The sequence below is a fragment of the Boleophthalmus pectinirostris genome, unplaced genomic scaffold (assembly GCF_026225935.1).
Source record: "Boleophthalmus pectinirostris isolate CB_2022bp ecotype Guang Dong unplaced genomic scaffold, ASM2622593v1 HiC_scaffold_9, whole genome shotgun sequence".
In the NCBI taxonomy this organism is placed as follows: Eukaryota; Metazoa; Chordata; class Actinopteri; order Gobiiformes; family Gobiidae; genus Boleophthalmus; species Boleophthalmus pectinirostris.
The window spans coordinates 32,787,873-32,800,116 of record NW_026571541.1 but is presented as its reverse complement, the minus strand read 5'-3'; the positions used below and the strand labels follow the sequence as shown (position 1 = coordinate 32,800,116).

The following is a 12,244-nucleotide window of genomic DNA, read 5'->3' as shown; positions in this document are numbered from 1 at the left end:
ATTCAGTCCTGGTTTACTCCTGGTTTAGACCTGGTTTAGTCCTGGTTCAGTCCTGGTTTTGTCTTGGTTTAGACCTGATTCAGTCCTGGTTTAATCCTGGTTTAGACCTGGTTCAGTCCTGGTTTAGTCCTGGTTTAGTCTTGGTTTAGTTCTGGTTCAGTCCTGGTTTAGTCTTGGTTTAGACCTGGTTTAGTGCTGGTTTAGACCTGATTTAGTCCTGGTTTAGTCCTGGTTTAGACCTGATTCAGTCCTGGTTTAATCCTGGTTTAGACCTGGTTCAGTCCTGGTTTAGTCCTGGTTTAGACCTGATTCAGTCCTGATTTAATCCTGGTTTAGACTTGGTTCAGTCCTGGTTTAGTCCTGGTTTAGACCTGGTTTAGTCCCCTGATTTAGTCCTGGTTTAGATCTGGTTCAGTCCTGGTTTAATCCTGGTTTAGACCTGGTTCAGTCCTGGTTTAGTCCTGGTTTAGACCTGGTTTAGACCTGGTTCAGTCCTGGTTTAGTCCTGGTTTAGACTGTTGTTTTGACCTGAACATGTGTTGTCAGAGCTTTAACCTGCAGACAGAGACACATCCAAGTTTTTCTCGTTCTCAGTATATTTACTTCATGTAAAAGCTCCAGAATTCAGGTTCTGGCTTTTCGGTCGTGCTCATTCAGATCAGACAGAGGCATTTTAGTTTTAAACCAAATGGATTTTAGCGTCGAAACTGGCAACACAAATGAGAGAGTCATGTGAGGGTCATTCTGCTTTAAGAGAACCAAAGCACAACATGTTTCTGTGATAACAAATAAATCTGCATTTCAATTGTTATGAGTAAAATCTATTTGATCTTTTATTTGAGGACACAGTTAGGACGTGTTTATGAAATTTAAAATCTCAATCGTGCACAGTGTTGGGGAGTAACAGATTACATGTACCGGAGTTACGTAATCAAAGTACAAATTATGAGTAACTGTATTCAGTTACAGTTACTGTTTCAGTGAGTGGTAATTGGATTACAGTTACTTTGTTGAAATAAATGGATTACACAGAGGTATGTGCCTGTTTTTACATTTTGGACTATACCCCCCCTTTTTTTTTCCGTAATTCCACTCATTGCCGCACGCTACACCAGGTCTAAACCAGGTCTAAAACCAGGTCTAAACTAGGTCTAAACCAGGACTAAACCAGGTCTAAAACCAGGTCTAAAACCAGGTCTAAACCAGGACTAAATCAGGACTAAAACCAGATCTAAACCAGGACTAAAACAGGATTTAACAACCAGGACTAAAACAGGAATAAACCAGGACTGAACCAGAACTGAACCAGGACTAAATCAGGACTAAATCATGTCTAAAACAGGACTAAAACAGGACTAAACCCAGTCTAAATCAAGACTAAACCAGAAATCAACCAGGACTAAACCAGGACTACACCAGGAGTAATCCAGAACTGAACTACGACTGAACCAGGACTGAACCAGTACAACGTCAGGACTACAACAGGACTAAACCAGATCTAAACCAGGACTAAAACAGGACTAAACCCGGTCTAAATCAAGACTAAACCAGAAATGATCCAGGACTAAACCAGGAGTAATCCAGAACTGAACCAGGACTAAACCAGGAGGACTAAAACAGGACTGAACCTGTTGTGATTGTGATGTCTTTTACCTTTTTAGAACAGTGCGGGCTATTTAGAGTTTTCACAATTGAAAAAAACAAAACAAAACGCTTATATCTTTCTAAATTCAGTGCACAGACATCCAGACAAAAAACAAAACCTAGTTGAATAGTGAAGAGTGGACTATAAAACAGTGATAGCAGCTCTGTCCAGCATCACGTCTCCAGCAATAAAAGCAGCAGCAGCCCTCCCTCCCATTTTCAAACATGATTTACAGAGCCACTTTCTCCTCTCCTCCTCCACCTCCACCTCCTCCGGTCCCAGGCAGAGGGCCCTCCACACGCTCTCGTACTTATTTGGTGCTGTTATTTATTCATGGGGAGTCGGCCCAGCCCGCGCTCCATGCCACTGCACGCTGCTCTTTGATACCACAGACCCTTTTTTCCATGCTTCATTATGTAAAGTACAGAGGGTTCTGAATACGGGGGGGAAAATCTGTTTGGTAAAATGGGAGCAAGAAATGAACTCGGAGCAATGGTGTTGAAAATGAAAAATGTCTGGGGCAATCTGCAACTACAAGAAGATATCTGATATTTGATTGTAAATATACAAGTATGTGTCTTTTTATTGATAATGTATTAACTAAATATAACATTAACTACTGTTTTTTTTTTGGACTATAAGTCAAACCATCCAAAAAATGCGTAATGAAGTAGAAAAAACATATACAAGTAGCACCGGACAATAAGTTGCACTTTTTGGGGGAAATTTATTTTATAAAATCAGAGAAAAAGTTAAACCTGTGATATTCTTTCAAGTTGTTGACAAAAAAATCTAAAAAACTCATGTCGGTAACGGAGGGAATGAAATATGCAGCACTTTTTGGGCAATAAATACAAACAGTGATAACTAGTGGTTCTCACTTACATATCCTTAACAAACTGGTTTGAATATTTGCTTCATATAGTTTTCTACCATATGGTACAAGATTAGGTTGAAAAACCTCTTACTTTTTGAGTAATGAGATTTTTTATTAAGAAAGGTCATGGTAACGGAGGGAAAAGTAACGGAGGGAAAATTGTTCAAGCAAGTAGAAGGTGCATGATTTTGTATAATTTGTCTCTTTTTTCTTCTGAATACTTTAATATTACTTCAAAATGAAAGGAAACTATTTCTATAAAATATGTCAGTCCTTCCAAGCTAATTTTTATCATTTTAAATACATAAAAAAAAAAAAAATCATGTACCTTCATCAACAGTTCAAAGATGGAATAACACAAGATATGATGAAATACATCAGTTTATTTACATGATTTTCAGGTCTTTGAAATTTGGGAAATAATTTTTGTTCCATGTTTCATACATGGTCTGTTTAACAACATATGTAACTTTAGAACCAAAAATGGTACAGAAAAAAGGTAAACAGTTTCATAAACTAGAGTACATATGTATCTGTTCAATACATTTTTATATCAGATGCATTAACTTGAATTTTTGGCCTTGTTGTTTACTTCTGCTTGACCGGGCTCAAATACTAATGGTGAAAAATCATGAAACGCAGAGAGAAGATAAACTACTTAAAAGTGACAGGAGACACTGAAAATTCAATCAGAGGTGAAGCGTGGAATTTAAAGTAGTTTATTTTTTTAAGCTTTCTACCATCTGATAACATTGTTCCCTCATAAAAACATTCCTGAAGAGGTTTTAGTCATTCATCCATGCACGTTTGAGTCCCCATCCCGATCCCAAACCCTCATTACAGTTAACTAGACGCTCCCAGATGGCACTTTTCCATAAACCTACAAAAGCATCACACAAAACTGTACACTACAACTTCACAAACCTGATCCGATGTGCAGCAGTTTCATTATTTATTCATTATTTACTGAAGATAGCGCTCTGAAGGGGGAGTGACTTAAAGCAAAGAGGCACAGGGAGGAGAGAAGGTGAAACTTTTTTTGTTTTCGGCAAATATAGCATTTCTAAATCTATTTCCAGCAGATCTAAATATGTTATGTTTGCAGATAATCCCCCCTCGAAGTAGAATCCCACATCTTTTACTCGACGCTAATTGGCGAAGAAACCGAACTGAATTTCCGAGAGAAGATAAAGTCTTTAAAAGTGACAGGAAACATTTAAAATTCAGTCATGAGGCAACAGGAGGCAAAAGTGAAGCGTGGAACTTAATAGGATTTCAGCCGAGAGAAATGTGAACAGTCGGGATTCAGTTCAGTTAATTGAGCCTTCTAAAAATTTCTTTCGCTTTTAATTTGGGCCAGGCTCTTTCAGCGTTCAAAGAGTGGAGAGAGAAGAACTCGCTCGCACGGTCCTACGCCCCGGGTTAGCCTCCAACGATCCCAAAATGTGTCAAATCAAATACTAAGCACACAGGTACCGTCTGGGTCAGGACCCCCATTACAAAGAAATGAGAATCTCAGTCAAACTTCCCTGGTTAAATCAAAGTAAACACGTCAGGTTTGGGTGTTTAATCTTTTATGGCAGTGGTTTTCAAACTGTGGGTTTGAGGTGGGATGTGGATTTTTATACAGTTAAAATATTTGATGAATTATGTTCTGTGCAGGGGTGTAGTGGGCGTGGTATAAAAGAAAAAAATAGAGAGATATGAAAAAAATAATAGGAAATAGCTACAACTTAAATGTCAAACTGACAACAACAGTCTAAACCAGGACTAAACCAGGACTGAACCAGGACTGAACCAAGACTGAACCAAGAGGACTAAAACAGAACTAAACGGACTGAAAAAAACAACAGTCTAAACCAGGTCTAAACGAAGACTAAACCAGGGCTGAACCAGGACTAAACCAGGACTAAATCAAGACTAAACCAGAAATGAACTAGGACTAAACCAGGACGGAACCAGGACTGAACCAAGACTAAACCAGGAATGAACCAGGATTAAACCAGGATTAAACCAGGACTAAACCAGGACTAAACTAGGTCTAAATCAAGACTAAACCAGAACTGAACCAAGAGGACTGAACCAGGACTGAACCAGGACTGAATCAGGAATGAACCAGGACTAAACCAGGACTAAATCAAGACTAATCCAGGACTGAACCAGGACTGAACCAGGACTGAACCAGGACTGAACCAGGACTGAACAAGGAGGACTAAAACAGGACTAAACCAGGTTTAAATCAAGACTAAACCAGAACTGAACCAAGACTGAGTGTCGGAACGGGCCCAGAGGTGCACCCGTGTAGACTATCGGGTGACCGCAGGTGAAAGCACCGGCACAGAGCTCCAAGTGCAGCCGTCGGCCAATCGCGCTTTGCAGACACCCTGATCCACGGGCTCGGGGTTCTGCCTTTCTCTCAAGTCCAAGATTAGTCCTGTTTTAGTCCTGGTTCAGTCCCGGTTTAGTCCAATTATAGACCTGGTTTAGTCCTATTTAATGTTAATAACATGATTTTGCATCATTTTGAGTAAAAAAAAAAAAAAACATAAAATACTACAGATTTTTACTGGGCTGGAGCCTTTATGTTTGAACTGAAAGTGATTTTATTAATTTTTTTTATAAATAAACAATCTATATGAATCCTCTGTGTATTTCGGCATGTGGAGTTGAGTATCCTGTTTAGATTAGTTCGGAGTATAGAAATAGTCCAGTCCCATTTTAGAGCTGGAAATGCTCTAAAACTAAAACTTTCAACTTTAACTCAAGATAATATTGTTTTGTAATCCAGTCTATAATGACACAAGTTAAATAGTTGATTTGTTTTATTCCAGTTCTTTACAGGTGGAGTGTGTCTGACCTGAGGTGGAGTGTGTCTGACCTGAGGTGGAGTGTGTATCCAGAGGGCGCTGTTGAGCAGGACGTGGTCACACAGCTGTTTGAGGAGAGCGGCTCCGTGAGGAAGACTGTCCAGATATTTGGCGAAGGACAGGAAGTGCTCCAGGACGTCTCTGCTCAGGTGCTCACGGGAGGACTGAAGGAGACAAGGAGACAAAGAGATAAAGAGATAAGGAGATAAGGAGACAAGGAGACAAGCAGACAAAGAGGCAAGGCGACAAGGAAAGAAAGAGACAAGGGGACAAGGGGATAAGGAGACAAGGAGACAACTGGACAAGGGGACAAGGAAAAAAGAAAGCAAAGAGACAAGGGGATAAGGAGACAAGGAGACAACTGGACAAGGGGACAAGGGGATAAGGAGTCAAGGAAATAAGAAAACAAAGAGACAAGGGGACAAGGGGATAAGGAGACAAGGAGACAACTGGACAAGGGGATAAGGGGATAAGGAGTCAAGGAAACAAGAAAACAAAGAGACAGGGGGACAAGGGAACCACGAAACAGAGAGACAAGGGGACAAGGGGACAAGGAGACAAGACGAGACAAGAGGATAAGGAGAAAAGAAGACAAGGGAACAAGGGAACAAGAAAACAAAGAGACAAGGGGACAAGGAGACAAGGAGACAAGAAGAGACAAGAGCATAAGGGGACAAGGGAACCACGAAACAGAGACAAGGGGACAAGGAAACAAAGAGACAAGGGTACAAGGAGACAAAAAGAGACAAGAGGATAAGGAGACAAGGGAACAAGGGACAAGGGAACCACGAAACAGAGACAAGGGGACAAGGGAACAAAGAGACAAGGGGACAAGGAGACAAGAAGAGACAAGAGGATAAGGAGACAAGACGACAAGGGAACAAGAAAACAAAGAGACAAGGGGACAAGGAGAGACAAGAGGATAAGGAGACAAGGAGACAAGGAGACAAGGAGACAAGGGGACAAGGGGATAAGGGGACAAGGAAACAAAACGACAAGGGGACAAGGGGATAAGGAAACAAAGAGACAAGGGGCCAAGGGGATAAGGAGACAAGGAAATAAGGAAACAAAGAGACAAGGGGATAAGGAAGACAAGGAAACAAGAAAACAAAGAGACAGGGGGACAAGGGGACAAGGGAAATTCACTTTAGGTCATGAAAAAGTCATGGGAAAAGTTTGAAATTTTATCAGTGAAAATAAGTGGGAGCCCTGCATGTAGAACACCCCCAGCACGACGTCACTGCAAAGTATCGATAGACAACTCGACTGAGACTGTAGCGAGAATTTATATGGGACAAAAAAAAACAACAACATTTGGCTGAGAATAAAAGCGTGTTTATCTGCCTGGTGTGTCTCCTGTGTGGGCACGGCCGGTTTGGTTCGGGAGAGTGTGTCCCGAGCAGACGACGAGCAGATGGGACAAAAACAGGAGCCTGAAGTGGGACAGGAGCCAAAGTGCTCCCTGTGCTGCTCCGACTGCTCCTCTGTGAAAAAACCTTATATGATTTTTAAATGAGCTTTGGAAGATTATTAGAACACATTGTATTACGGGTGGTTTTAACGCTCAAAAATACCTAAAAAAACAGGCATTCTGACTGTGAGCGGGGTCGCCTCTCCGCAGATCTGACCTGTAACTTGGTCTGGTTTTGTCTCCGTGAAGATAGAAAGGTTTAAAGGTTGTATAGAGGATTTTCCAAGGAACGAGAAATCCAGCGACTGTTTGTCCTTTTTCAAATGTTGCGCATGTGTGAAACCACCCCCCTCCCCTACAGCTCCTACGTAGAAACGCCTCCTCCCTCCTCCTCCTTACGCCAGAAACAGGTTTGTTTACAGCCGGTGCTGCACATGACTTGTAAACAACTAACTACAGTGTTGGTTAGGCAAGACGGAGAAGTGAGGAGCAGGGAGAAGAGCGGAGCAGGGAGCAGGAGAGGAGAGAGGAGAGGAGGAGAGGGGAGATTCCGTGCCCGGAGAAGTGAGGAGCAGGGGGAAGAGCGGAACGGGCAGCGGGGAGAGGAGCAGGAAAGGGGTGCAGAGAAGGTTGCGCGGAGATCTACAACACGCAGCAGCAAGCGGACTCTTTCTTTGCCTTGAAAATTACGTTTTCAGACATAGGATCGTTTTCGTGTCCTGAAAAACGTTTGTCTAGCTCTTGGAAAAAAGTACGTTTTCATAATAAGCAGAAGTTTCCTGTCCAGGAGTAATTTGGCGACCAGTGCGTCAGTCTTTAGACCCTGCGTCTGCTTCAGTCGCGCCATCGCTGGAATGAATCTTACAAGAATCACCTTAGTTTGGCTTCGCTGCTTTTCCCCTTGTCTTCTTCTTTCAGCGACCTCAAAAACGGACTTTCTTTTGCGGCGAACTGCTCCTGGATTCTTGTCGCCATTGCAACAAACTTTGTGCGAACTGCGAGGAAGATATAGGTAAAAAAAAGCCGCTAAGAACTGTTGCGTTGGTGGAGTAAACAGCGTCTGTGCGTCTTGCGTCTGTGGACTGCGTGACAGACGTACGTAAACCACGTACCGGCGGCGCAGGCAAGTCAGTTACACTAGAAACGTAGGGAGTTTGATTGACAGCCTGTCAGCTCACAGATAACGAGGCAGTGTCGTTATCTATTGGCAAATGTTTAGCCCCACCACGTCCAGAGTTGATGAATTTTTATTCTCTTTTTTTTGGTCATCATAATTACAAGGCTACTGCACCTTTATAATCTATCATTGACAATTTGAAACAAAAAAAAATCCTCCATACAACCTTTAATGTCGTACTGTGAAACATTCCAGACAAAGCAATAACATCTACACGGAGAAAAACATTTGACGGTGTTTTTTGCTTGGGTTAAATAATTTGAATGTATTTGTTTGGAGGATAAGCCCCTTGAGATGTGTCACCATCTTGTTTTCAAGGGGGTCCTCATAAATACAACAACAAAAGACAGATACAGTCGGGCAAAGAGTAGGAAACATAAATTCAAATAAGCATCAAAACAACAAAATCAGCACAACCACAAACACACACACACACGCACAGTCACACAGTCACTCATGCTTGACTGTTTCACACATAATAAAACAAATTTGAAAAAAATAATAATAATAATAATAAATAATAATAATAATAATAATAATAATAATAATAATAATAATAATAATAATAATAATAATAATAATAATAATAAAAATAACAATAATTATAATAAACAGAGTTCAAAGATAATCACAGGATACAACAAGATAAACAACAAAATTCAAGAAAATAATCAAAAGCAATTACATGGGTTATGTAAATGTTGAACCAGAGCATTTTTAAATAAAGGGACAGAAGTTAAAGCACGAATCGATGAGGGAAGATTGTTCCAATCAGAAGCAGCTTTATATTTAAATGAGTATTTTCCAATTTGTTTTTTGACTCTTGGGACAACAAAAAATATCTGATCTGCATGACGTAAACTATAAGAGGATCTGAATGGAATTAAGATATTCAGGATAACTGAGATTAATACATTTAAAAATAAATAATAACCAGTGAAGTTGACGTCGGGAGGACAGATGAAGACAGGACAGCTGGTGATACATCGTACAGTGGTGAGTTCTGAAGGGACAGCGGAGAATGAATCTGCACAGACTGTTATAGATAAACGTTGAGTGGTTGGAGGATAGAAGTTGTAGTATTTTGATAAATGATATCGCAGTAATCTAAAATTTGTGAAAAATAACAAAATTGCAATTTCGATTAGATTTGATTCACGATTTCTCTTTTAATAATGTTGAAAACTTTTGTTCGGAGTTCACATTTTAAACACGTCCAGAAGAAGTGACAATAATGAATAAATTTATGAATAAATTGTAATCTATTTATCTATTGATTTTTTATTTTTTTTTTATCGTTTAATTTAGTATTTATTGTGTTTTTAGCGAAGCGTGATGGATGAATTAAATTATTTATTTAAGGAACAAACCATTCTGCATTGGAGCACTGTAACACTTTATTTTGTAATTATGTTTTTATATACGTTTATTGGACATAATTTGAATGAATGAAATGTGAAATGTGGGACCAGCCTCTCAAATCTGCAAAACAAATTTAGTTAAGGGTCAGAGTCCTGCACGGGTCATTTTTGGAGACCCGCACCCGCCCGTACCCGTTAACATTCCACCCGTTACCCGCTCGTGCCCGTGATAAATCGCACACAAATTAAAGCATTTTAACTGAAGCACTTTATTTTTTTTTCAATGCACCTCTCAATGAACAACAACGCCAAATGAGGATCGAATAGGCGGTTTGAATGCACATTTGTCTGTAGTTGAGAGTAAAATAAATATTCGTAAACTCTCGAATGAGTCCAGTCGTACATAAAATGCGTTGTGTGCATTTTATCCATCAGAATACGAATTGAAAAGTTAAGACATCAAGAATTACAATCACGAAATGAAAATTTACGATTACGCTTTCAGTAAGAATACGAATTCACAGACGCAACTCGACTGTCAAGAATACAACATCACTTCATCAGATGCTGGACTTTTGCGTCGCGGTACCAGGACTGAACCAGGACGAAACCAGGACTGATCCCAGGACTAAAACAAGACTAAAACAGGACTAACCTAAACTAACTAGGGACTAACCTAGGACTGACCAGGACTGCAATAAACCAGGACTTACGACAGGACTAAACCAGGGACCAGAATAACAGACTGACTTCAGAGACCCAGGACTAACAGGACTAAACCAGGACTAACCAGGACTACTAAACTGACTAAAAGAGACTAACTGACTGACTAAACAGGACTAAACCAGGACTAAAACAGGGACTAACCCAGGACTAAACCAGGATAAGGACTAACAGGATAAACCAGGACTAAAAAGACTAACCTAGAACTAACCAGGACTAACCAGACTAAAACAGACTAAACCAGACTAAACCAGGACTAAACCAGGATTAAAACAGGACTAAACCAGAACTAAACCAGGACTAAACCAGGACTAAAACAGGGCTAACCAAGGACTAACCTAGAACTAACCTAGGACTGATCCCAGGACTAAAACAGGACTAACCTAGAACTAACCTAGGACTGAACCCAGGACTAAACCAGGACTAAACCAGGATTAAACCAGGACTAAATCAGAACTAAAACAGGACTAACCCAGGACTAAAACAGGACTAACCCAGGACTAACCTAGGACTGATCCCAGGACTAAAACAGGACTAACCTAGACTAACCTAGGACTAACCTAGGACTGATCCCAGGACTAAACCAGGACTAAACTAGGACTAAACCAGGACTAAACCAGGACTAAACCAGGACTAAACCAGGATTAAACCAGGACTAAACCAGAACTAAACCAGGACTAAAACAGGACTAACCAGGACTAACCTAGGACTGATCTCAACACTAAACCAGGACTAAACCTGAACCGAACCAGGACTGAGTGTCGGGACAGGCCCAGAGGTGCACCCGTGTAGACCGTCGGGTGACCGCAAAAGCACCGGCTCAGAGCTCCGCGCCTCACGGACGTAAGAGCAGTTGTTGCCCGATCCTGCTTTGCAGACACCCCCGCTCCACGGCTCATGGTTCAAGTCCAAGATTAGTCCTGGTTTAGACCTGGATTAGTCCTGGTTTAGTCCTGACCTGCCTGTGTGTAATCACTATCCGCCCGAATACCCACCCGTAAAATTCCAGAGCGTTAAAACCCGCCCGTTTCAGCAACTATTTGCAGGTACCCGACCCGGTGCAGGACTCTGCTACAGGTACGAATAAAGCAACCTGACCTAACCTGACAAAAAGACTGAACTCTGAACTGACAAACGAGTACAAGAATCACATTTCAGAACATGTTTGTACAGATTTAAACTACAGGGTTAGCAGATTTAATGGAGACTAAGAGAGATGTTGTTGTCTGTGGAGGAAATTATCGAACTGCAGCCTTTGCGCTTTGTTAACTGCGTCCATTCAGATCGTGCTTTTGATTAATTTGTTATGAATCTTGCAGCGTCATTGTGGAAAAATATTGAAAAATACAAAGTTTCAATTAGGTTATGCTGTTTAATTTGGTCCCTGATTTGAACAGTCAAAAATCCTCCTCTGCTTTTTATCCAAATGGCTTCCCTCATTTCCTTTTCCAGATAACGGCATCGCAGAGTCAAACCGAGAGCGAAAGACAATTGGCTCTGTGTGTGCAAGCTCCAGCACACTGTGTCTCAGAGCTAACAGTGGCTTTTATTAAAATCGTAAAACATAAAATAAACAGCCTATTCAAATTCTAATTAATTGAAGGTCCTGTATTACGCAAAACTGACTCCTGTGAGCTTTAAGTCATGTTCTAATGTTGTTACCGCCTCAAAAACAGACCTGGAGTTGTGTTTTGTTTCATTCCCATGTTTGAGTAACCCTTTTTATTAGTCTGTTTACATTTCCAAAGCTCAAAATGCTCTCTTCCACCTTGTGATGTCATGAAGTGGTAGTTTAACAGCTACATTTTTACCTTTAGTTTAGTAGAGATTTGCAATTCCAGGACAGAAATGATCCAAATGATTCCAGTAAAGGTGTGTGGAGTTTATAAACACATTGGAGCACTTCCTGTATTTCCACATGACGTCACAAGGTGGAACAGAGTGTTTTCTGTTTCAGAGAAGAACTCAGCCTAAATACGCAGGGTTTGTGTGTTAAACATGTGCGAAACAAAATTATAACATAGATCAGAAAATGGCATAAAATGAGCCATTTAACTAACATAGACTTAAAGGTGCACTGTGTAACTTTTTGCTACCATTACCTGCTTGTTTCTATGGATATGTCACTGCTCTGTCTGGAATGTTTCACAGTATGACATTAAACAGCTCTACCTTACATTTAT

General features: G+C 40.6%; 1 protein-coding gene across 1 annotated transcript in view; it reads right to left on the bottom strand.

Annotated features, from left to right (window-relative positions):
* The window catches only part of LOC110174043 (neurobeachin-like), a 783,761-nt gene that overhangs the window by 533,550 nt on the left and 237,967 nt on the right, over positions 1-12,244 (bottom strand). Inside the window, exon 13 of the mRNA XM_055166710.1 lies at positions 5,401-5,553. Coding sequence (XP_055022685.1) covers positions 5,401-5,553 — 153 coding nt within the window. The remainder of the gene's footprint in view (positions 1-5,400; positions 5,554-12,244) is intronic.